The 25,982-nt window shown below is 45.6% G+C and overlaps 1 protein-coding gene and 1 long non-coding RNA gene across 4 annotated transcripts in view; one reads left to right on the top strand and one right to left on the bottom strand.

Moving 5' to 3' along the window:
- Positions 1–2,934: 2,934 nt before the first annotated feature.
- LOC141982797 (uncharacterized) lies at positions 2,935–15,496 on the bottom strand. 2 transcript variants are annotated; one of them, XR_012638223.1, is made up of 3 exons: positions 15,360–15,496; positions 10,147–10,539; positions 2,935–5,447 (listed from the first exon to the last, which is right to left on the bottom strand). It is a non-coding gene; the product is annotated as an uncharacterized LOC141982797 (long non-coding RNA). The 2 variants fall into 2 exon arrangements; XR_012638224.1 differs by having other exon boundaries at positions 10,147–10,363.
- CEP72 (centrosomal protein 72) overlaps positions 15,329–25,982 on the top strand; it is a 48,406-nt gene continuing 37,752 nt past the window's right edge. Inside the window, exons 1-3 of one of the 2 annotated variants that reach the window (XM_074945157.1) lie at positions 15,330–15,406; positions 23,397–23,524; positions 25,092–25,284. In XM_074945157.1, coding sequence (XP_074801258.1) covers positions 15,346–15,406; positions 23,397–23,524; positions 25,092–25,284 — 382 coding nt within the window. In that variant the 5' untranslated portion in view covers positions 15,330–15,345. Of the gene's footprint in view, positions 15,407–23,396; positions 23,525–25,091; positions 25,285–25,982 lie in introns of both variants that reach the window. The other variant, XM_074945158.1, reaches the window with a different exon arrangement.

Here is a 25,982-nt window from a genome sequence, read left to right as displayed (position 1 = left end):
GGGCCGTGTGTTTGAGACCCCTGATCTAAGTTACACAATTTCAGCTTTGTGAATAATGTAGCTGAAGTCAATGTACTTAGATCTACTTACCGCGGTGTCTTCACTGTGGTAAGTCGATGGCTGATGCTCCCCCGTCGACTCTGCTTCTGCTTCTCGCCCTGGTGGACTACCAGAGTCAACGGGAGAGTGCTCGGCAGCTGATTTATCGCATCTAGATGAGCCACGATAAATCGACCCCCGCTGGATCGATCGCTGCCTGTCGATCTAGCTGGTAATGCAGACAAGCCCTAAGATTCTACTACTGCATCCTTTGATTGGAAGGCTGTATAAAGTTTGTTAGTAACTGTAAAGATTTTTTTTAAAAATTAGTGTTTGCTAGTTGATACTTATTTTTCATTTGCTCAGAAGACATAAGTATCTTTTGAAACAAATCCCCAGGAACCTAGATTTCAGTTTTTATCTATTCAAATGTCTATATGTTGTTTGATCATCCAACTTTAGGCCATAATTCCTCCATTGAGAGGTCTGTCTGTACCAAGGATTTACCAGTCCTGCCTACATTCTAACCATTATAATTGTTAAAGAAAGATTTATTTCTAAATATTTTTTGCAAACTAAGGAAAGAGACACTTCTGATTATTTTTAGGTTTCAGATCAGTGTTCTAAGCCCATTTTAAGGTCTGCCAGGGGTTCATGCACACTTTCTAAGGTATGCAGCATTTAAGTGCAGCAGGCATTCCTGCTGATTGTCTAAAAAGAACCTCTACCCACTTAAAGGGCATTAAGAAATCCAGAGATGTCAACTAAAAAACGTATTAACATAGTTCTATCAAGCAGGAGAACATTATATTCTAATGAATACAGCTGACATCTCCAGAATGGAATGGAATGTACATGTTTCTGAAACAGTAAACAGCTCTCTATGGCAGGGATTCCTGTATTTTTCCTTGATAGATTGATTGGAAAGAAGTTTTCTCAAATTATGGGATCAGCCCCATGTGGGAGTTGGACAGTGTCTGGTTAGGGCCTATGCAGAGGGAGTGGCTGGTTAAACTGGCTTTAGGGCCCCTCTGAATGGCCCTTGTGGCACAAGGGAGCCAGAAAAGAATAAAGAACCTGACCCAAAGTGTAAGTAGACATGGTCTCTGCCTTTTAGGAGGAAGACACAACAAATCAAAGAATAACAGACCATGGTGGATGGATGTGTGAGCGAGGAGATGAAACAACAGAAAAATATAAAAAGCTAGTTAAGGATTGCAGGGAAAATATAAGAGCAGCAAAATGGCAGGATGAACAAACAATGCCATACAGGTATTGTTAATAGCATGGCAGCACTGTGGCTAATTAACGAGTTGCATTGTGTCTTCCAGCAGACAACTAACCATGCTGTTACCGAGCCTAACAGTGGCACTGCTGGGTTTTTTTCTGGGTAATGTTCTGGGTTTTTTGTCATTTCTCCCATTCTACCTTGGACAGTTAAGTAATGTTGGTGACTGGTCAGTTGCTTTCTAGGTATGCAAGACAGAACTGTGGGAGGGCAAACACTACCTGAAATAAGAGAAAAACGCCAGCATAATAAGCCTTAGAAAGTCAGCAACCAAACTGGCCCCTGGTATGCAAGAAAGGCATATCATCATAAATTTAGACAAAATTTAATCAGACAAATGAACCTATGCCAGGACACACACCTGTCAACCAACTTCTGGTTCCTTTGTCACATTTAAAGCACCAATGTGGTAGCCAAAAGGCCTGATTCTCCTCAAATTACACTGCTTAAAGCAGAAGTAATTCCACTGAAGTCAAGGGGATTTCCCTGCCTCCCACTGCCCCACAACCCACGGTGGTCACTAGTTACATCCAGTGTTGTCAATTTAGTCATTTTCCAACCCTGCCTTTCCCCCAGTAAATTCGAACACCCCTCTAATTTCAATTCCTGGGGAAAACACAACTGCCTATAGTGGTGTAAAACCAACATAAATGAGAGGGGAATCAGGGCTGAATGTTTAAGAAGAGTTTATAGATATGCAAAGCAAGAAGGTAGACATTAATAAATAAAAATTCTTTTTTTTTAAAAGGTCTTTTATAAGAAAAATGAAGAGGAAAGGACAATCACTATGTAATTAAGGTCTTTAAGACAGCTGTAGGTAAAAAGCATGTAAAGGAACTCCTGCAGAAACTAAATATATACACATCAACATTTGGGTTCAAATGATAGGTGTCCCAAGGAGATAAGGATATTATCTAAATAAGGACTCAATTCTGCAAGGGTATAGGGAGAGTTGTGAGAACTGCCTGGAGCCAGAGTAGTTGGCTCTGAAGAAATACTGTTGCATGGGACTGGTTGAAAGCATTTTTTGTCTGTACCTGTCACTGTGATAGCCTCGTCTCTCACTTTCTCCTAAGGTTAGCTATTCAACACTAAAAGCATTCTAAAGTGTATGCCTCAAGAGTACCTTGAAATAAGGAAAAAGGCTGTTATACATACATTTGTGCCTTAACATAATTATACTTTAAGACACTATGTCCTGACCATGGCCTCTGTTCACACACTGTACCAAGGCTTATTTCATTCTTACTCACTAGTGCTTATTTCAGTGAAAACATAAAATTTTACTATGTTACTTAGCTCAGTGCGCGTTTGCACACTACAGGCCCAGTCTTGCTTCTGTTGAATTTAATGGGAGCAGGATCCAGCCCTATTGGGAAACTTATTTTTCTGATTGTGCTGAGAAAAAGCTGAGTGCCCAGCACTAGCTTCTCTACCTTTATTTTATCAACAGGCAGCAGAACTGAACCGTAATTTAGAAATGGCTCCAACACCCATTAAAGTCAGCAGAAAATCTCCCACTGACACCAGTGGGAGTTGTATCAAGTTGTTGCCGGCACCCAGTGCCGAGAGGCAAAACAACAGCAGGGGTTGGTTCGCTACCTGGTGTGCTTCACCCAATAATCACAATGGGGTGGAGAAGCAGAAAAGTTTATTTGCAGCTGCAAAAAGGTACAGGGAGAATAAGATCTCAAATCCTGCACCCAGAGCAGGAAGTTACACAGGCTTTTATACATCCTTTCTTCAGCATACTTATCCAATAGCAAGCTGCCCTAAGTATCCATATAGCCAGCCAATCCAGTTACCAGCTAGTTCCCTTGTTTTTTGTATTATTTGTTAAACTATACATAAGGCTGCTTTACTCAGCATTTTTCTTCCATATCTCCCCTGTTTGGCCTTGTTTAGTTTCAGGCAGTCTGACTCTGCAATATATTGTTGCAGATCCTCAGCATAACTGCTGTGAGTGCCTCCAGGCGCGGGGGCCAAGGACACTTGGGCCTAGTACGCAGAGCGGCTGCGAGTGCCTCCAGGTGGGGGGGGACGGACCAAGGACACTTGGGCCTAGTGCGAGGGGGCTTCATCGACACTCGTGGTCTTCCATCACCTCGAGTTACCTAGTGGCCATGCCCCAGTGTCCCCAATAATTCCCTCCTTTGAGAACACTCAACAGCCTTGGCTCTGAGTTTTCTCACTTGGGCTACTTATTTCTTTACAATAGGACTTTGCATAAGCACTTTGATAGCCCTGAAGAGAATGACTTATTAACTTCTGCAAAAGGGCCCTGACACATGATACTGCACAGCATAATACCATTAATACAAGCAATATAGGAAAGAGAAGTTTCAATTACAGGCTAAATAAACCACCAAGCCAAGACGACAAACCCCAGCCTGAAAACAAGGTTTGCAACCAATCGCTCTCTGGGGCAGTATAGGCAACCTGAGCTCCGGCTCGGGCATGGGCCTCAGCCTGTACCACCTTTTCATAGATTTCATACCTGCTATCATTTACATATACACAACATCGGGGCCCAACGAGAGCACAAACCCCTCCTTGGGATGCTAAGAGATAGTCCAAAGCCAGCCTGTTTTGGAGGGAAAACGTCCTGAGCTGCTGTACCTCTTTATTTAATGTTTTTCCTGCTGACCCTAAATCACTAAGCGAGTCTTTTAACTCTAAGGCAACTTTTTTAAGTACCATTTGCAGCCTTACAGTATAGCGTCCTATGCATGCCATGGCTGGCCCGGTAAACAGTGGCGCTATTCCCAGTACAGAGCACCCTACAAGCTTCTCGGCTGTGAGGGAATTCTTCATGTTGCCCTCCAATGCCGTAGTTAGTCGCCGCAGGGTCTTTTCTCGTGACTCAACAGAGGTGTCTCGGGCATTTCTAATCTTTCCTTTGGGCAGTGTGGCAGTTATTGACAGATGAGGAACTCCATGAGCTATATAACAGCTACCTGTCCAGCTGGCTGGCAGCACCTTGTAAGCCTTTCGGCCACATACAAAATAGTGACCCTGTAGGGCCCAGTAAGGACTGTTTCTTAAGGGAATTCCTGGGATATTTAAAGCTGTTTTTCCAAACAGTTCATATGCCCCTAAGGGGGCATCCCATCCTCCTGATTGGGTACAAGTGGGGGCGTTTCTAATTGTGCGGTTCAAATTACACTCGCCGTAGGGACCACTACAAACCCACCATTGGCTTGCTACATTGGAGATATTAACTGGACGGCAAGTTATATTTCCAAACCCTTTTTTTTTTTTGTGGTAAGATTATTTGTAAGAGTTTCCCTAAAAGGGGAGGAACCATTACACCCACACTGCTGTCCTCCCCTTTTGGTCTTTATCCAATACCCAGCAGCCCACTGTGTAATAACACAGGAGCTTTTTCCCACAGGACACCCATAGTAATCGGATTGGTTTCAGGTAAAACATAATACTCCCTCAGTGAGTACTGCAACTGAATACTCCTGGTCCTGATAGGTGGCTTGCTGTAAAGAGGTCTTATTCCAGAACGGCGAGTCTGTTCTTTCCTGCTCTTTGGTGGCGGCTAATTCTGCTAGGGTCAGGGGCAGCACGTCAAGGGGCATTCCCGTTTTGGGGGACAGTGGAGTTGGAGCACATACCCAGCAATCAGTCTGGTTTGTTAAAGTAGCAACATGGTGCGCAAGCAAAACAAAGGAGTTATGCTCCCGATATGCACAGTTTGGAAATACCAATACAGAGAATAACAATGTTACCCAATTAATTATCACCAGAGTCTTCCCAACCCAGGGTCTTCAGAACCTGGGTGGGCCCATTTTAACGTAAGGGTGCCCACTATTTGTGTCTTTTAAACAGTAGCTTTAGCCCGAGATCGTCACTAGATGAGGAGTCAGCAGGTTGGACGGTCCACTGTTCTGCTGACGAGGGGGCAGGTACTGCCTTCAGACGAGAGTGATGGATCCAGTTCTTGTGTCCCTCGATCTTTGCCGCTGTATGGGAGACCAGCAGGACGGTATAGGGTCCTTTCCACTTTTCCTGGAGAGGCTCGTCTTTCCAGGTACGAACAAGCACAGAGTCACCGGGCTGTAAGGAGTGGACGGGAGAGTCCAAGGGGAGAGGCTGGGAATCCTTGGTATACCTGTGAAGAGACAAGAGAACAGCAGACAGGGAACACATATACTGTAACAAAAAACCATTACCCAGCTCCCATTCCCCTGAGAGAACCGGGGTGCCATTCATAGGCCATGCCCTTCCAAACATAATTTCAAAGGGACTAAGCCCTAATCCACCCTTAGGGAGAACGCGAATACGAAGTAGGACGAGGGGCAAAGCATCAGGCCATCGCAGTGAGGCTTCTTGGCACACTTTTGAGAGATGCCGTTTAAGGGTTGGTACGCTCCACTACACCACTGGCTTGCGGTCTCCAGGGCGTATGGAGTTTCCAGGGGATCTGTAAGGCATGTGAGATGCTTTGAATGATTTTTGACGTGAAATGTGTCCCGTTGTCAGATTCCATCCACAGGGGGAGTCCAAAGCGAGGAATGATCTCCTTAACAAACTTCAGGGCCACTGTTCTGGCAGTGCAATTATGGCATGGGAAGGTTTCTGGCCATCTGCTGAACTGATTCACTATGACAAGGAGATATTTGAACACTTGGGTCTGGGGAAACTCATTAAAGTCTATTTGCCACACTTGTCCGGGGCCCGGAGTGGGTTCTAGGGCAGCTGGTGGCACAGGATGTCCCGGTCGGGGGTTATTCTTTTGGCAGACTGATCAGTCCGCTTGTACCTGGGCAGCCAGGAGTCGGAGTCCGGAAGTGATAAAGTATTTTCCCATTAGCTGGATAAGTGCTTCCCTGCCAGCATGAGTGGTTTGATGTAGTTTCTGCAGCACTGGCCGGATCAGGCCCTTTGGTAAGAGGACCTTCCCTTCCGGGGAATGGAGCCATCCCTCCTTTTCCCGGAGACCAAGTTTGTCAGTTAGCTGTCTCTCCTCCCCAGAGTACTGAGGGGTTGGAAGCTCCCCTACTGATGGGATAAGGGCATGCATATGGGCATTCTCAGTCTGAGGGGATAGCAGGGTGGCAGCATGCTTAGCCTCTCTGTCTGCCCGGGCGTTACCTCTGGCCACATCTTGATCCTCCCTTTGATGGGCTTTACAGTGTACCACCGCCACTTCCGAGGGAAGTTGTACGGCTTCTAGGAGCCGGAGGATTTAGGGCCCATACTTGACTGGGGAGCCTTGGGCTGTCAGCATTCCCCTTTGCTTCCATAGGCGAGCATGAGCATGTAGCACACCAAAAGCATACTTTGAATCGGTAAAAATGTTGACCCGCTTTTCTTTTGACAGTTCAAGTGCACGGGTCAGGGCTATTAGTTCGGCAAGCTGGGCAGAGGTCCCAGCAGGCAAACCTTCAGCTTCCACAGTGTCATGGAGGGTCACAACAGCATAACCCGCCCTCCTTTGCCCATCTATTACAGTACTGCTACCATCAGTGTACCACTCATAATCTGCATTTGGGAGGGGTACATCCTTTAAATCCGGACGGCTGGAGTACTGGGCATCTATGATCTCTAAACAGTCATGTTTTTGTTCCTCTGTTTCTGGCAAGAGAGTGGCTGGGTTAAGGGAGGGGCAAGGCTGTAAGGTGACTTCAGAGCTCTCTAACAGCTTAGCCTGGTACCGAGCAATCCGAGCCTGGGTGAGCCAAAGCCCTCCCTTTGCATCCAATAAGGCTCGGACCATATGGGGAGTATAGATTTGCATAACCCCTCCCAATGTTAGCTTCTCAGCTTCCTCAAGCACTAGGGCAGTAGCTGCGACCGCCCGTAAACATGCCGGCCAACCCTTTGTAACCTGATCCAGTTGCTTAGAAAAATAAGCCACGGGACGTCGCCATGCTCCTAACAGCTGTGTGAACACTCCTAGGGCCACCGCCTTTCGTTCATGTACATACAACTGAAATGGCTTAGAGAGATCCGGCAGGCCCAGAGCCGGGGCTTCCATCAATTTTCTTTTCAGGATTTTAAATGCCCTGTCAGCCTCTGGGGTCCAATAGAAGGGGTCATGATCTGCTCCTTTTACACAGTCGTACAGGGGTTTAGCCCACAGTCCAAACTCTGGGATCCATATCCTGCAAAAGCCTGCCATACCCAGAAATGCCCTGAGCCGCTTACGATTACTTGGGGTAGGAACTTGAGAGATAGCTTCCTTTCTTTCGCTTGAAAGCTGACGCTCCCCTTGCCGTATGTGAAACCCAAGGTACCGTACCTCTGGGAGGGCGATTTGAGCCTTACTCCATGCTGCCCGATATCCCCGGAGTCCAATAAAATTCAGGAGGCTCACAGTGGCTTTAAGGCAGGGGGTTTGGCCCACAGTGGCAATTAACAAATCATCTACATACTGCAGAAGGAGGGCCTCCTCATTATCCCACTCCTCTAGGTCCCTGGCTAGAGCCTGGCCAAAGAGGGTGGGGGAGTTTTTAAATCCCTGGGCCAACACTGTCCAGCAAAGTTGCTTTTTAACCCTTTTTCGGTCCTCCCACTCGAAGGAGAAGATCTCCTGTGACAGGGTGGCAACTGGGATGGTAAAGAAAGCATCTTTCAGATCGAGGACTGAAAAATGGATACACTGTCCCCCTATAGAAGCCAATAAGGTATATGGGTTAGGGACAAGAGGGTGCAAAGTCTTAACCCGTTCATTGACTGCCCCTAGGTCCTGTACCAGCCGATACGTGCCATCAGGCTTCTGTACGGGTAGAATGGGAGTGTTCCAGGCTGACTGACATTCCCGGAGAATACCATACATTAGGAATCGATCTATAGTTTCCTGTAAACCTTCTCTGGCTTCCCTCTTGATTGGATACTGTTTTACTTGCACTGGGCCTTTCCCTGGTATGAGCTGAATAGTAATGGGGGTCTGGTGGGTGGCCTTTCCTGGAATCCCTGATGTCCACACGAGGGGGTACACCTGGTCTTCCCACGGGCTCCATTCTGGGGCTTGCATGGCTGAGGGCTCAACTGCAAGGGTCATGATCCATGCATTCTCAGGGGGTAAGGTAAGGGTTATTTCATCCTCAGTAAAATGCAGGGTGGCACCGAGGCGACAAAGCAGATCCCATCCCAGCAGAGGTGTTGGACACTCAGGGAGGTATACCAGCTTGTGGGATATAGTCCTGTTTCCCAAAGCGCATTCCGCTGGGGCATACACTGGGCACTTGGTGTCCCTGCCTGTGGCTCCCACAACAGTAAGGGAATCTGCTACTGGCAACTGAAGGGGTCGATTTATAGCAGTTCGTGCCGCTCCAGAGTCCACTAAAAAATCTATTTCTGAGCTTCCCACCTGCATCTTTACTCGGGGTTCCGGGGGTAGGGTGGTCCGTCTCCCCTGACACCCCTATTCCTGCTCCGCCATCGCCATCATAGAGGCACCCCCCTTTTCCTTCCTCTTTGGGCACTCATTTTTCCAGTGTCCCTCTTGTCAACACAAGGCACACTGGTTGCGACCCAGTCGTCCCTCCTGCGAGCCCGGACGTTCGTGTCCACGGCCCCTTCCTCCCCGGCCACTTCCCTTAGTGCCGGCCTATACCGCTGTTACCATCAGTCTCACTTGCTTTCTCTCCTTCTCTGTCTCTCTCAGACTATAAGCTTGGTTTGCAGTCTCTAAGATTTGTGCCATGGTCATGCCCATTAAATCCTCCTTTTTTTGTAACTTTCTCTTAATATCAGGGGCTGCTCTGCTCGTAAAAATTCCCTTAATAATTGACTCAGTTGCCTGATCATCGGGGTCTGCATTAGTGTTCTGTTGAATTGTGTCCCGAATACGCTGTAGAAAGGCCCCTGGGCTTTCTTTTAAATCCTGCATTACTTCATATGGCTTTGCCCAATTATTATGTCAGACAGCCGAGTGACAGAGTCCATGCAAAAGCAACTCTTTATAGGAGGTAAGGCGGGTCATATCCCCACGATCATTTGGATCCCACCTGGGGTCTGCTCGGGGGACTTGTGCATCCGGGTCAGGGACATTAATACGATCCCGGTCGTACCGTTTCTGCGCCTCCTCTCTTGCTTTGGACACAACCTGTTGTCTTTCAACCTCAGACAATAGGGTTCAGAGGAGGATGTTACAATCATCCCAGTCCGGCTTGTGACTACTGAGGCACCCCTCAAAAACTGATATAAACCTGCTTGGGTTGGTGGAAAACTCTCCTGCCTGTGCTTTGAAGCAGCCAAATCCACAGGATTAAAGGGCACATGAGTATAAACCTGCATAGTCGTGGCCGGACGCGTGTCCGATCCAGACCGGGCGACTTTAGTTTCGGTGATTAAGGGGTATAGGCCAACCATTGGGGACTTACAAGGTGTGGGTGTAGGGGCCGAAGGGGACACCGGCTCTGCCATTACAGTGGGGGTGGGGGTCTGGGGACTAACATTAGCTGCTACCGAACCAGTCGGAGTCAGATTACAGCGCTGTAAAATATCTGGTCGAGTACATAAAGTCAGAAACAAATGCGCATACATATGTTCATTCCATTTCCTTGTTCTCTGACAGAACAGGAGTAACTGAAGGATCGTGTTGTAATTAATTGACCCTCCTGGTGGCCACCACTCCTGGTCCTCTAGTTGATATTGAGGCCAGTCAACTGTACAGAATCGTTTTAATTGGCTCTTAGTCATCGGATCCACACCAAATACCTTCCAGTTTGCTAGAATGCATTCTAGGGGTGTACACCGTGCCCTAACCCCTGAGCTCTGTCCCTGTCCCATACCTACAGGGTAACTCTGGGCATCCCCAGGTTCCAACAGAGCATACAATCCGGATTTCAAAAGGTTCCTACCTTATCCAAGGGACCGGTTCCCCACCGTCGTCCGCAGCTGCTCCTCCCCCATGTCCAAGGGACCGGTTCCTCACCGTCGTCCACAGCTGCTTCTCCACTATATGAGTGCGTTGCACCTTTGTGCCCTCCGGGGTCGATCAAATCGCGTCTCCTCCGAGGCCCCCGACGAACTCACCGGTGCACGCTGGGCGTCGGTTCTCGCCGCAATGCTCGACCTCTAGGAGGGGTCCGGGCAAGGCTAAATAGCAGCCTCATCGCCCACCCAGGGACGCCAAAAGCTGTTGCCGGCACCCAGTGCCGAGAGGCAAAACAACAGCAGGAGTTCGTTCGCTACCCGGTGTGCTTCACCCAATAATCACAATGGGGTGGAGAAGCAGAAATGTTTATTTGCAGCTGCAAAAAGGTACAGGGAGAATAAGATCTCAAATCCTGCACCCAGAGCAGGAAGTTACACAGGCTTTTATACATCCTTTCTTCAGCATACTTATCCAATAGCAAGCTGCCCTAAGTATCCATATAGCCAGCCAATCCAGTTACCAGCTAGTTCCCTTGTTTTTTGTATCATTTGTTAAACTATACATAAAGCTGCTTTACTCAGCATTTTTCTTCCATATCTGCCCTGTTTGGCCTTGTTTAGTTTCAGGCAGTCTGACTCTGCAACATATTGTTGCAGATTCTCAGCATAACTGCTGCGAGTGCCTCCAGGCGCGGGGGCCAAGGACACTTGGGCCTAGTACGCAGAGCTGCTGCGACTGCTTCCAGGCGGGAGGGGGAGGGCCAAGGACACTTGGGCCTAGTGCGAGGGGGCTTTATCGACACTCGTGGTCTTCCATCCCCTCGAGTTACCTAGTGGCCATGCTCCAGTGTCCCCAACAAAGTCTTTACAGAGTATTGGGCAACTAATTTTTAAAAGACATACAGAAAGGGGGGACTGAAACAAATGTGGTACCAACCTTAAAAAGAATAAAAGAGCTGTTCTGGCAATCAATGTTCAGTAAGTCTAACTTCACTTTAGAGAGGGATGGAAGAGGATGCTGATGAAAAGGCTAGCTACTTTAAGATGGTCACACAGCTTTTCTTTTGTAATGAAATTAAAAATTTGATCAAGTAACAATTAAAAAAAAATTCAAAATCTCATCTACCTAAACTTGAGACTAAACCTGTTGTTCCAAATCGGAATTTAGTAAGACTGAACTTCACCCGAGGTATTCAACATAGTAAGATTTATAAGCATTCATCTGTACTGAATTCACAGATCATAAAAAATATGTTGAGTCACATTCGTATTGTTCCAGTTCAAAATCAGTGCAGTTCAAAGTTAAAATATGTCTCTCATAGCAATATTTCATGGCTAATTACTTCTTAGATAGCTTATCTTTCTCTAGTGTCAACAGAGAAAATGTTTTAGGAAAATCATTTACAAAGGTTAGTGAACAAGATTGTTAAAAAATGTAAGAGCGTATCAAAAGACAGAAAGATAAAGGGCAAAATTCTTCACTGATTCACACCTGGTACTATCTCATTAAAATGAATGAAGATGCAGGGAGTGTTAGCCAATGGAGAAGGAAACCCATTGTATTTCAGGTTTCAGAGTAGCAGCCATGTTAGCCTGTATCCGCAAAAAGAAAAGGGAGGACTTGTGGCACCTTAGAGACTAACAAATCTATTTGAGCATCAGCTTTCGTGAGCTACAGCTCACTTCATTGGATGCATTCAGTGGAAAATACAGTGGGGAGATTTATATACACAGAGAACATTTAACAATGGGTGTTACCATACACACTGTAACCTTTAGTAGTGATAATCAAGGTGGGCCATTTCCAGCAGTTGACAAGAACGTCTGAGGAACAGTGGGGGGTGGGAATAAACATAGGGCAATAGTTTTACTTTGTGTAATGACCCATCCACTCCCAGTCTCTATTCAAGCCTAAGTTAATTGTATCCAGTTTGCAAATTAATTCCAATTCAGCAGTCTCTCATTGGAGTCTGTTTCTGAAGTTTTTTTGTTGAAGAATTGCCACTTTTAGGTCTGTAATCGAGTGACCAAAGAGATTGAAGTGTTCTCCGACTGGTTTTTGAATGTTATAATTCTTGATGTCTGATTTGTGTCCATTTATTCTTTTACGTAGACACTGTCCAGTTTGGCCAGTGTACATGGCAGAGGGGCATTGCTGGCACATGATGGCATATATCACATTGGTAGACGTGGAGGTGAACGAGCCTCTGATAGTGTGGCTGATGTGATTAGACCCTATGATGGTGTCCCCTGAATAGATATGTGGACACAGTTGGCAACAGGCTTTGTTGCAAGGATAGGTTCCTGGGTTAGTGGTTCTGTTGTGTGGTTGCTGGTGAGTATTTGCTTCAGGTTGGGGGGCTGTCTGTAAGCAAGGACTGGCCTGTCTCCCAAGATCTCCCAAGATCTGTCTCCCAAGATCCGTGAGCGTGATGGGTCGTCCTTCAGGATAGGTTGTAGATCCTTGATGATGTGTTGGAGAGGTTTTAGTTGGGGGCTGAAGGTGATGGCTAGTGGCGTTCTGTTATTTGCTTTGTTGGGCCTGTCCTGTAGTAGGTAACTTCTGGGTACTCTTCTGGCTCTGTCCATCTGTTTCTTCACTTCAGCAGGTGGGTATTGTAGCTGTAAGAACGCTTGATAGAGATCTTGTAGGTGTTTGTCTCTGTCTGAGGGGTTGGAGCAAATGTGGTTGTATCGTAGAGCTTGGCTGTAGACAATGGATCATGTGGAGTGGTCTGGATGAAAGCTGGAGGCATGTAGGTAGGCATAGCGGTCAGTAAGTTTCCCCCGCTGTTCCTCAGACGTTCTTGTCAACTGCTGGAAATGGCCCACCTTGATTATCACTACAAAAGGTTCCCCCCCCCCCCACTCTCCTTCTGGTAATAGCTCAGCTTACCTGATCACTCTCGTTACATTGTGTATGGTAACACCCATTGTTTCATGTTCTCTATGTATCTAAATCTCCCCACCGTATTTTCCACTGAATGCATCCGATGACGAGAGCTGTAGCTCACGAAAGCTTATGCTCAAATCAAATTATGTTAGTCTCTAAGCTGCCACAAGTCCTCCTTTTCTTTTTATTGTATTTCAGGACATCAGGAGGGTCAGAGGAATGAAAACAGACAAGATTATTGGTTTCTGCTTTCAGCTTCTATTTTCTTTTCCTTTATTATTTGATTTTTAATAAAGGAAAGGCCCATTGCAAAATCTTAATTTTGTGTTAGCCATATTATGCAGAATTACATCAATACCTTCATATGACACTGAATTTTAGTATTTTTTTTCTCATTTTGTTGCTGATATAAAGTTTTTTTCTCCATCCAAGTTGTATTTTGACAATTCTTTTAACCATTCCAAATATGCTAGAGATATGTTAGATTTCTATTTTATGAGAATTTCTCATTTTGCTACTAACAGGCATACTAGTGCCCATTTTTTGGCATATGTTGAAAGATTTAATTAATCTACTAAATCTAGTATATAGACCAGGAGGCAGGGGCAGTTATATCTATTCATAATTGTTACCTTTGCATTTACTGCAACAGTACTTCTGTAATTTGTGACAAAAATATTATGTGGGACAGTTTTTAGCTGATAGTTAGTAGCATCTGCACAGTTTACTTTGATTAGCTAAACCTGAGGCATTTTGACAGTCTGGTATCCAGTAATATCTATTTAAGATTTTTTTGTGGAAAACTGTCAAGATAATGAACTGGATGTTCTGCTATCTTTCTTCTTGATCTTCTTCAGACAATGAAATATGATTCCATTTTCCCTTGTATCTCATGTTAGTGTGTACAACAATGTGGTTTGTGTATAATGGCCACAAAGGTATCTTTTAATACCAAATTTAAGAAAATCTTTTAATGGAGACATTTGTTTGTTTTTCCACATATGCCTAATTGCTGTTATATAATTCATAAGAAAAATGCCATATGACAGGGACAAGGCACAAATGATATATTTTGTATAAGAAATGGAACAAAACTGCCAGAAGAAATTAAAGCTGTTACTCTGTATATTTGTCTTTGCATTCACAAGTTTGTAGTATTTGTACAGTCAACTTTAACTTTTCATTGTTCTGTATGAGGCTGAATATTGAATTTGATAAACCTCAGTGATCGTTTTATAGCAAAAGAGCTAATTTAATCTTTGAAATGACTAGGGTTTTTTATACAGTAGATGTATTTGGGATGTTTGAGCTATCTCATATTTAATAAAATTCTACATTTTTAGTCACAGACTATTTTGTGAAATGTGTACTATCCTAACTGTGACACTGCATAATCTAAGACCATGTAAAACCAATGTGAGAAGAAAAAAGAAACAAGAATGCCTTTGCTCTTAGAATAGATGGTTTCCATCACATCTCAAGAGGAAGACTAAAGCTCTATTTTGAAAATATTGGATACTATTTCAAATTAGCTAAGAGACTTAGGAAACACAGGTTTGGCTATGTGTATTTTTTCTATCCCTGGAAACTATTATTTTGTACAAATTATGCATTGGTTACTCATCATTATTTATTTTTATAAAGAATAGAAATTGATTTTTAATATTAAAATTATCAGAGGACAAAATTGTTTCATGGGCAGGAATGACTTAGTCGGATAAAAAATTAATCAGATTATCTTCACACACAAGGTTATTTAGATGCCCAGAAGCAGGGCAGTTAGTTTTCCAACCTAATCACTGGTCTTAGATGGACTTCCCTTTTGGATTTGGGATTTTTGTTTTTGGATTTTTTCATTCTCCAAAGCACTGTTTTTGGGAATTCAGTGTTGCTCCCTCCCTCTATTAAAAAAAATAAAAATCCAATCAATGCCCAAAAAGCCAAGAAGCGAAGCACAGCTAGGTAGGGGAGGTAAGGCTCTGGTCTAGGGGCCTGCTGCACATTGATTTCAATGGGCCTTGGAACAAGCTCTCAACCAGCGTTGTTCACAGCACTGACCCTGGGCTACAGGCTGCACCCAGCACGGGTCTGGACACAGACCCGTCAGGGGACCTGCGGCTGCAACCCTCAGCCCCGCCCCAGTACTTCAAGCGGCTGCCGCCTGCGGCAAGCCCCGCCCCCGCCCCTCGCGCTTCCCCGCGGAAGCCCCGCCCGCAGGCGGTGTCTGGTTGGCCCTTCAGGCGGGTATTAGCATTAGGACGTCAGGGCGCATGCGCAGTGTTTGAAAGCAATGGCGGCGCTTACGGAGGAGGCGGTGCGGGAGAGAGTCAATCTGCGGCACCAGAACCTCGGTAACCAGCTCCCATCCTGGCGGCGCGCTCCTCCAGAAGAGGGTGGCAGGGATGGTCGCCGGGGACAGGAGCCTGGAGATGAAGACAGCAGCTTCCCCCCCTCGGTGGCGGTTAAAACCGTTAATCCGGCGGCACTAGGCGGGTTGGAAAACAAGAGGCGGGGCTTATGTAGTGGTTCCGCCCCCAGAGTACCGCTGACCAACGGGAGGAGACGATTGACAGCAGCTGGAGCTCCCCTTTCCCGCCCTCTCCCACCCGGTGTGGCTGCCTCAGGCGGGCCGCTGGCGGGGAGGGAGGGGCTGTGGGGGGCGGGGCTGAGACGCGTTGCATGCGCCTGTCAGGAGCTGCCCCGCCCCCTCGCATGGCGGTGTGGGAATGGGGGCGTGGCCACGCTTGGGAAGGGCAGGGCGGGGCTTACTGGGGTCCCCCATCACCCTGGCCTTGCTGGTGACTGATGGGCCCTGTGGTTGGTCAGATGGCTCCCAGCAGCAGGTTAGCAGGGATGTGCCATGCAGCAAGGATGCTTAGGAGGCGGGAGCCTATCAGCTTGGCCACAATGCCCAGCCCTTTTCGCAGCACTTGGCTTTGCCTGTCACAGGGCTGTGCCCATGTCAGCTGCTAGTGGCTGCCTGGCCTGTTGCTACAGCACAGCAGGGGGAGGACATCACCACCGCCGCCCCAAGTGGCTGAGGCTTGGGACCTTGGCGATGATGGTCAGGGTTTGATTGCTGCCTGTGATCCTGGCGGTGGCAGTGTGGACGTGTTTGGTTTCACAGGTATTTGCTCTGAGCCCACCCACATGTTCAAACTGTACTGGATTTTAAAATGGCAGCTGTTGTGATCGGAGCAGCCTGAATCCCACATCATAAGGGAGGGGGCAGAAATGACTTTGTACCACCTTTAGAGCTCCCTGATTGTGCACAGGGGGCTGGTCCTTTGAGTGGCAGACAGATACAACTGTCATAGTCCAGCTGCGCTCTGGCCATGCCCCTCTTCCCTTCATGATGCTCCCTACAGCAGGGACTGTGGAGGCAGTATATATCAATGGTTAGGGGAATCCCCAGTTAACCGATAGATGGTGATTTTACAGTAGACTGTGTAGGGGGATCTGGCTCCCTGTCCTGTTTCTTGTCCCATAAATATCTGTGGAGGCCTCCAAATTATTAGAGTCAGAGACCATTGCTTTATGCCAGCTATAAAAGCTGCTGAGAAGCCCACTTTCAAGCAGAAAAAAGTGGAGTATTAGGGTATATCTACATTGAAATGAAAGACCCCAGCATAGCCACAGCTGGTCCAGCTCAGGTAAATTGGGCTGCAGGGCTAAAAATTGCTGTGTAGACATTTGGGCTTGGGCTGGTGTCCAGGTTTTGGGACCCTGCCCCCCTCATGGAGTCCCAGAGGTTGGGCTGTAGCCTGAACCCAAACATCTACATAGCAGTTTTACAGCCTGAGTTCCGAGAGCCCAATTCAGCTGACCTGGGCCAGCAACGGGTGCTTAATTGGAGAGTAGATGTACCTGCAGAGTGCAGTACTGCTCTCACTTAAACTAGTTTTAATCCAAAGTAACTCTGCTAAAATTAAATGTATTACTCTGGTCTTACACCAGTGTATTTCAGAGCAGTATATAGCCCAACAGCTGTAGTGGCTCATGTCACAGTGAGCATAATCTTCCATTTCTTTGCAACTCATAGTCATTTATTCCAGTGCAAAGTGAGTATAAAGCTCTGCAAAATTGGAATCAGTAGATGAGTACTTAAGGTGGAGGCCCATTAACCAGTAAAAGCAGCTTTCTTTCCTCACTTCGCTTCCAGTCAGGCTAGTGTAATCAGACTAATCTTTTTTCTTTAATTGGTACGCCATCTGTGCACTTGGTACTATGTGAAATTAGAGAAAGATCAGTTGCCGGTTTGAGTACCTCACAATCCTGATTAGACTAGCACGGATAAAACAGCACATGGACTTACTAAGTGACGATCCAAACTCAAATGGATGCAGATATCTTCCTTTGTTTTCCAATGCATTTCTCCCTAAAGTGGGTTGACATTAAAAGACCCTTAGGAAAAGCATGTCTTAAGGAGTGTATGAGTGTCGAGAACGAGAAGTAAGTTGGCATGCTAGACGTGAAAAGGAGTAGCTTGGAAGAATAGACTGTTTTAATTCAGTTGTAAATTGGGAAAAGCTCTGGGCAACAGTCACCTGACTTCAGATGTGCAAAGACAGTACTGTGTGGTTCTCTTGCAATGATAACAGCTAGAAACTTTGGGACAGATTCTGCTTGCCGCTTAACAAATGTGCAATATGGGAAATGGCACAGAGAGCCTCCCCTTGCCAGCTCTTGCATGGTCCACATAAGGATCAGGGAGAATTGCATTTGCTGTACTTGAGGGGCATGTAACATCCCAAGGATGCATTGTGCGTGGTAGACGGATCTACCAGTGCTTACCACTGTCAAGCCATATGCGAGATGGAGGAGGACATAAGCTGCACCCTACAAAGAAATGTAATAGTGGGCATGCAGCATCTGTATCAGGGGTGGGTTTTGAAAATTGTATGGAGACTGGTTAAGGGAGGGGGACGTGGCCCTCCCTGCTTCTCACCCCCTGACGGCCCCCTGGGACCCCTGCCCCATCCAACCACCCCTTCTCTCTGTCCCCTGACCACCCCCGCAACCCCTGCCCGGCCCCCTGCCATCCCATCCAACCCCCCCCCCCCCCGTTTCCTTCCTTACTGCCCTGCCAGGACCCCTGCCCCATCCAGCCACCCTTTCTCCCTGTCCCCTGACTGCCCCCGCTGCCCCATCCAATGCCCCCCCCCTTCCTGACTGCCCCTCCAGGACCCCTGCTCCCATTCAACCCCCCCTGTTCCCTGCCCTCTGACTGCCCCGACCTCTATCCACCCTATGACTATCCCCTGACCACCCCTGCCCTCTATCCAACCCGCCCTGCTCCCTGCCCCCTTACTGTGCAGCACAGAGCACCGGGTCAGGCCAGGCTCTGCAGCTGCACTGCCCCACAAGCTTGCAGCCCCTGCTGCGCCGCTTGGAACATTGCGCTGGCGGTGCAGTGAGCTGAGGCTGCGAGGGAGGGAGAACAGCAGGGGAGGGGCTGGGGGCAAGCCTCCCGGGCCGGGTAGAATCTAGGCCGTAGTTTGCCCACCTCTGATCTATATACTTAGGAACTCCCAGTGGTGTAAGGGTGTTTGATTCAGCATTGCTATGCTCAGAAGCTCCCAATGTTTCCTTTAGTGTGGTATGATACCACATTTCCACCAAGGGCTTATCTACGCTACCACTTGAATCGATGTAACTTATGTCACTCAGGGGTGTGAAAAAGTCACCGTTTTGTGACGCAGGTTACATCGACTTAAAGCAGTGTCTACACTGTACTGTGTTGCAGGAGATGCTCTCCCACTGACATAACTTCCGCCTCTCATTGAGATGTAGTAATTATGCCAATGGGAAAGTATCTTCACCAGATGTGCTGCAGCTGCTCCACTGTAGCACGATAGTGTAGACTAGCCCTTAGTGTGGGTTGTACCCACAGCACTCAGTTCTACCCTCTTCCCCCCCCCCCCCCCTTCAAATCAAGCCTGGATTCTGCGGTATTTGGTGGCTGTAGAAGAGTGGACTTATTACTGATGTACCCCCTTATGGCTGGGTTTGGGTATTAACTCTGCTCATCTAGCGCTTCCTGCTGACGTCCACTCTGGCCAGGAATGTCTCTCCTGTGACTCAGATCTCCAGCCAGGTCACATTAAAGCTCTCCTCTTCCACAGTATCAACATCCCTAAGGGACCTTGTCCCACACAGTACTGGTCATTAATATGACATCTCCTGCCCTTCCAGGGCTCCTCTTCCATTCCCTTTTTCTGTCAGAATACTGGCCCTAGAGTATTTTATACTTTTCCCTGGAGTATTTTAACCAAATTCAAAAGCGAAATACAAACCAAAACGATAGCAACTTTTGCCCATTCCCTCAGGTTTAAATTTTTAATCCATCCTGGAGTCTCCCCCAGCTTTCTGTTCTTCTGGAGAATGCTCACTCTCACAAGTTACTTCCCTGGAGCCTTGCCTCTTCTTTGGATCCTCCACTTCTGTCTATCCCTAACATTGTCTGCCTATTGGTTGGCTTTTATCAAGTCCACTCTAGGAGTTCTTTTCACTCTGCCATCAGAGCCTGGCCCAGGCATATAAACTCCTTCCTGAAGCTCTTCAGTTGAGTGCCTGGCTGGATTTCTTTTCTGGAGGTCCAGGTCCTGCCCTTTGTTTCAGAGGTCACTGGCAGAGCATGTTCCACCCCAGTGACATCTCTGTACCTCCTGCATACGGTCTCTGGTACTCAGAGAGGGACTGCAGAGTTCTTTCCATGTAGCCCCCTTCTGCTTTAGTCTTCCTCCTTTTACAGAAACCACCCAGCTCCTCCCTAACCGAGCTTCATTTTTAAATAAGCCTGGCCCACCCTGTAGGTGAAACCAGGTGTGTTAATTGGCCTTGCCAGCCCACGTTAACTGTTTCACCGTCTGTGTGAGGTAAACACCCCCATTACAATGGCATTGTGCTCCCTGTCTATCATAGAAATCTTCTTGCTCACTGGTTTCAGAGTAACAGCCGTGTTAGTCTGTATTCGCAAAAAGAAAAGGAGTACTTGTGGCACCTTAGAGACTAACCAATTTATTTGAGCATAAGCTTTCGTGAGCTACAGCTCACTTCATCGGTGCATACTGTGGAAACTGCAGAAGACATTATATACACAGAGACCATGAAACAATACCTCCTCCCACCCCACTCTCCTGCTGGTAATAGCTTATCTAAAGTGATCACTCTCCTTACAATGTGTATGATAATCAAGTTGGGCCATTTCCAGCACAAATCCAGGTTTTCTCACCCCCCCCCCCCGCCCTCCAAAAACCACACACACAAACTCTCTCTCCTGCTGGTAATAGCTCATCCAAACTGACCACTCTCCTTACAATGTGTATGATAATCAAGGTGGGCCATTTCCAGCATAAATCCAAGTTTAACCAGAACGTCTTGGGGGGGGGGGTAGGAAAAAACAAGGGGAAATAGGTTACCTTGCATAATGACTTAGCCACTCCCAGTCTCTATTTAAGCCTAAATTAATAGTATCCAATTTGCAAATGAATTCCAATTCAGCAGTTTCTCGCTGGACTCTGGATTTGAAGTTTTTTTGTTGTAAGATAGCGACCTTCATATCTGTAATTGCGTGACCAGAGAGATTGAAGTGTTCTCCAACTGGTTTATGAATGTTATAATTCTTGACATCTGATTTGTGTCCATTTATTCTTTTACATAGAGACTGTCCAGTTTGACCAATGTACATGGCAGAGGGGCATTGCTGGCACATGATGGCATATATCACATTGGTGGATGTGCAGGTGAACGAGCCTCTGATAGTGTGGCTGATGTTATTAGGCCCTGTGATGGTGTCCCCTGAATAGATATGTGGGCACAGTTGGCAACGGGCTTTGTTGCAAGGATAGGTTCCTGGGTTAGTGGTTCTGTTGTGTCGTATGTGGTTGTTGGTGAGTATTTGCTTCAGGTTGGGGGGCTGTCTGTAGGCAAGGACTGGCCTGTCTCCCAAGATTTGTGAGAGTGTTGGGTCATCCTTCAGGATGGGTTGTAGATCCTTAATAATGCGTTGGAGGGGTTTTAGTTGGGGCTGAAGGTGACGGCTAGTGGCGTTCTGTTATTTTCTTTGTTAGTCCTGTCCTGTAGTAGGTGACTTCTGGGAACTCTTCTGGCTCTATCAATCTGTTTCTTCACTTCCGCAGGTGGGTATTGTAGTTGTAAGAATGCTTGATAGAGATCTTGTAGATGTTTGTCTCTGCCTGAGGGGTTGGAGCAAATGCGGTTGTATCGCAGAGCTTGGCTGTAGACGATGGATCGTGTGGTGTGGTCAGGGTGAAAGCTGGAGGCATGTAGGTAGGAATAGCGGTCAGTAGGTTTCTGGTATAGGGTGGTGTTTATGTGACCAGTGTTTATTAGCACTGTAGTGTCCAGGAAGTGGATCTCTTGTGTGGACTGGACCAGGCTGAGGTTGATGGTGGGATGGAAATTGTTGAAATCATGGTGGAATTCCTCAAGGAGATGTCATCAATATAGCGCAATTAGAGTAGGGGCGTTAGGGGACGAGAGCTGAGGAAGCGTTGTTCTAAATCAGCCATAAAAATGTTGGCATACTGTGGGGCCATGCGGGTACCCATAGCAGTGCCGCTGATCTGAAGGTATACATTGTCCCCAAATGTAAAATAGTTATGGGTAAGGACAAAGTCACAAAGTTCAGCCACCAGGTTAGCCGTGACATTATCGGGGATAGTGTTCTTGACGGCATGTAGTCCATCTTTGTGTGGAATGTTGGTGTAAAGGGCTTCTACATCCATAGTGGCCAGGATGGTGTTATCAGGAAGATCACCGATGGATTGTAGTTTCCTCAGGAAGTCAGTGGTGTCTCGAAGGTAGCTGGGAGTGCTGGTAGCGTAGGGCCTGAGGAGGGAGTCTACATAGTCAGACAATCCTGCTGTCAGGGTGCCAATGCCTGAGATGATGGGGCGCCCAGGATTTCCAAGTTTATGGATCTTGGGTAGTAGATAGAATATCCCAGGTCAGGATATTCTTGCTCACTGTTGCTTTTGTATGACTAAGCAGACTTTTTACAGTAGTGACTGTGCCACCTTTTCTTTTCAGAATGCCCCTACCAGCATGAACTCACTCACGGTGATTGTAGGGTCATGCTGTGTGGAGGATGCCATTTTGCCCTAAAATGGCATCCTCCATGTGGTGTGACCTTGCATGTACAATTTACATGAGTTCCTGCTGTGCGGAGGATGCCATTTTGCTCTATCAAATGCCATCTTTCATGTGGCATGACCTTGCAATGCATCATGCTATGTGGAGCATGCCATTTAGAGGATGGATAAATGGCATCCTCCATGCAGCAAAAGTGCTGATTCACCATTCTGCCGTGATCAGACCTCACTATAGAACAGCCCTGAGTACATCAGTAATAATACTTTTGTTATTTGATCTAGGAATATCTCGTAAAGCACATTCTTGCTCTTAACTCTGAGGGTTTGATCCAAAAGGTGCTAAATGTCTGCGGCAAGGTGCTGAGCACCCTCACGTCCCATTGATTTCTATAGGAACAGTGTATGCTCAGTAGGTGCTTACAGTCAAGCCCCACATGACCTGCAGGGTTTTTTTGTGTGGGTTTTTTTTTTTTTTTTTTTTTTTTTTTTTTTTTTTGCCATTTGGTTATTTATCTTATGAAATACAAGCTGTTTCTGCTAAAAGAACTAGGGAAGAAGTTTTGTTTCATCACATAGACCCAGAAGACAAGTACAAAAAGGCTGGTTGGGTACATGCCAATAAATCCATTAGAATGTGGCAGAACTGTTTGGTTAGAAACTAGGTTTTAGTGTAATGATTTAGTGGCTTTTTAAGAAACTGCCACAGATCTATCTAGTTGAAATAGGTATACTCTGTTCACAAGTTGATATAGATGTAATCTGACTGCAAGAAACATAATTTACAGATGCACCCCTCTTTGGCCACATGTGAATGTCATTAGAATTTTGAGAATGGAAGCGGAAGTGTTGCTTTCTATCCTCTGCCTTTGTGGCTCAATTTCCATGCAGACAGCTTGGTGGGAAGCAATACAGATGGAAGGTGTATTATCTCCCTCAAGGTCCTCTTTGCAGTTCTACCAAGCAGCATATCTGCAGACAGTTTTTAAAATCTGCCCTCATAGGCACAGGGAGGCCAGTCGCTGTGATTGTTAGCTCTACTTGCCGATGATAAATATTCTCCAGGTCGTTGACACGCACAACCCTGAAATCACCAAAAAAAAATTAAACATGTATCTTGCATTTCTGTCACTTCAATATCAGGTGTATTTAACATAATTAGAATAATTTCAATAACTTCATTTGTCTTTAGATAAATATATTCAAGTTTCACATTTTCTCATTGTAGCTGATGTCCGATCATTGTCTCTTCCTGGAACTTATCATGAAAAGATTACTCATTTAGGAAATTCTCTGAAAAATTTCACTCGCCTAAAATCCTTAGACCTCTCTCGCAATGCATTGGTTAGCTTGGAGGTACGTTTTTTGTTTAATTTTTTTAAATGATTATTTAAGATAAATATAACAGGAACTGGGTTAGGTCTTGAAGTCATGGAGAAAGGACAAGAGGATTGGGGGAGTCATATTGAAGGTTTTATGGAGGTTGGAACAATATCGGATTTTTTTGTGCTTTGCAAGCCCGGTACCTTATGGAAAAATGATGGAGGGTACAGGTGAAGGGGGCACCAGGTTACCTTCCGATAAACTTGAAATTCAGTATCTGTAAAGAAAATAAGTATTTTGTGAGCAGCCTCACTACCTGCTCCATCACCAGCACAGCATGCAGATCTTGATTTAGGCCCTGATCCTGCAAACACTTGTGAGTACTTTTTTTTTTTTTTTTTTTTTTTTTTTTTTAAACAAGTAAATGGAGCTTTGGAGGATTGATAACAGAATAGTGTTTTATCTCCAAATGACAATTTTGAATCTAGTTTGGGTTAGTGGTCAAAAATTATTTGCTGGTGGCTGTTCAGAGCACTGTGTGAAATGATTTTGTAGTTTTAGTCTAATTCCAAGTGGACTGGAGTCCAGATTATAATTGGCACCCTTGGTTGTAGTCTCAGCAAAAGCTGGCTTGGAGTCTGCACTAATGTATTAAATTTACAGGTTGTCTTTCTCGGAGATTGTGGCACTTCAGTGGTTTAGTATGGGGAAACATGCATTGCCATGCCTGTGCTATAGCTCCTTTGTAGTTGAAGGAGGATTTTAGTTTCAAGTGCTATCAATCCATCACCTTTTTCAGGTTGTGGCCCTGATCTTAAAAAGACTTACACTCGTGTTTAATTTAAACACGGGTTCAACCAGTGTCATCGAGACTCTTCATATGGGTAGAAATAAGTATGTGCTTAAATCTTTGCAGGATCAGAGTGTAAGTATATAATCGCTTACCTCAACCCTTTTTGTGAAGAGCAGCATCAATATGCTATATTACTTTATTTTACATAATATCTGTAGTATTTCTTGATAGCTTAAGAGCTCAAATTGATGAATGTCAATACTTAAGAGGTGCTCAATTCACATTTAAGTGTCACCACTCTTAACTAATTGTTCATCTTGTTCAGCAAAATAATGTTAACTTCAAAAATGTTTTAAGTGTCACTAGAAAATTTTAAATATTTAAAGATGCCACTAGAAGACAGAAGGGCTTTATATGCACAGAACAGGTATGGCATGGGCAGCGGTTATGAAGTTGTCCCCAAGTGCTCTACCACTCAGCTACAACCTTTGTCTGGAAGGAACATCTTCTTGGTGGATAGTTTTGATACAGCCAGAAAGAATAACAAATAATGTCACTTGTGATTTTTGTTTGTGAGGTTTTTAAAAATGTTCATGTTTGCACTAGAACCTGGACTGAGACCAGCAACTCGTTTCACATAGGCCACCAAACAGCTACAGGCAGCTGGTAAAGACTATTAAGTCACTGGTTGCCTGGCTTTGATTTATATCAATGACCTAGTGTATTTCACTCTATGAAAACGTGAAGTTTATTGGAGTCCTATGTGAGTACAAACTAATATGGTTTCTATTTTCTGTATATTAACAGGGCATTCAGCATCTGATATTTTTAGAAAAGCTCAATCTCTATTACAATCACATTTCATCACTGTCTGAAATATTTCGACTTCATAGTTTAACTGCACTCAAGGATGTGGACCTCCGTCTCAACCCTGTAGTTAAAAATGAGTCTGATTATCGTCTTTTTGTTGTGCACATGCTTCCTAACCTTAGACGCTTAGGTAAGTACAATTCAGAACTTCAAAACTTAATTGAGTTCTTGAAATTTTAGATATAGCGTTAGGTATCTTGTATGAAAGAGAAATATATATGTGTATGTATCAAGAATGTGTCTGTGGTGTGTGATTTATGCAATTTATTCCATATGAGTGCCAATGAAACCTGTATACCATGTCCACATTTATTCTTTAAAGGCTATATATGTACTTTTAAGAATGTTGTTTTGGTGGTATTTCTTAAATGTATGGAACAAAATGTTGTATCCCTGCACCTGGCTTTCCAGGTGGAGGGATACCTTTGTTACCATAATAATGGCTAGCTAAATGGTCAGTAGGACTTCTGATACCCTTTTTTATTTATAACTTTTAAAAAATATGAAAGAATATTAGATTAGATAGAGAGGAAGGATAGGCCACTGACTAAAGAGCTAGCCTGGGACTCAGGAGACCCAGGGTCCTTTTCCTGTGCTGCCACAGGCTTCCTGGGTGACCTTGGACAAGTCACTTAGGTCCAGATCCACAAAGGTATGTAACCTGTGAAATCAATGGATGTAAGGAATCTAAATACATTTGTGAATCTGAGCCTTAGTCTCTATGCCTCAGTTCTGTAGCTGGGAAATAGAGAGATAATAGTATTTCTCTGCCTCCCTGGATGTTGTGAGAATAAATACATTAAAGATTGCCAGATGCTCAAATACCCA

This window comes from Natator depressus, chromosome 2 (assembly GCF_965152275.1).
Source record: "Natator depressus isolate rNatDep1 chromosome 2, rNatDep2.hap1, whole genome shotgun sequence".
Taxonomy (NCBI): domain Eukaryota; kingdom Metazoa; phylum Chordata; order Testudines; family Cheloniidae; genus Natator; species Natator depressus.
The sequence above is the reverse complement of the archived record's forward strand: the minus strand, read 5'-3'. Positions and strand labels throughout refer to the sequence as shown.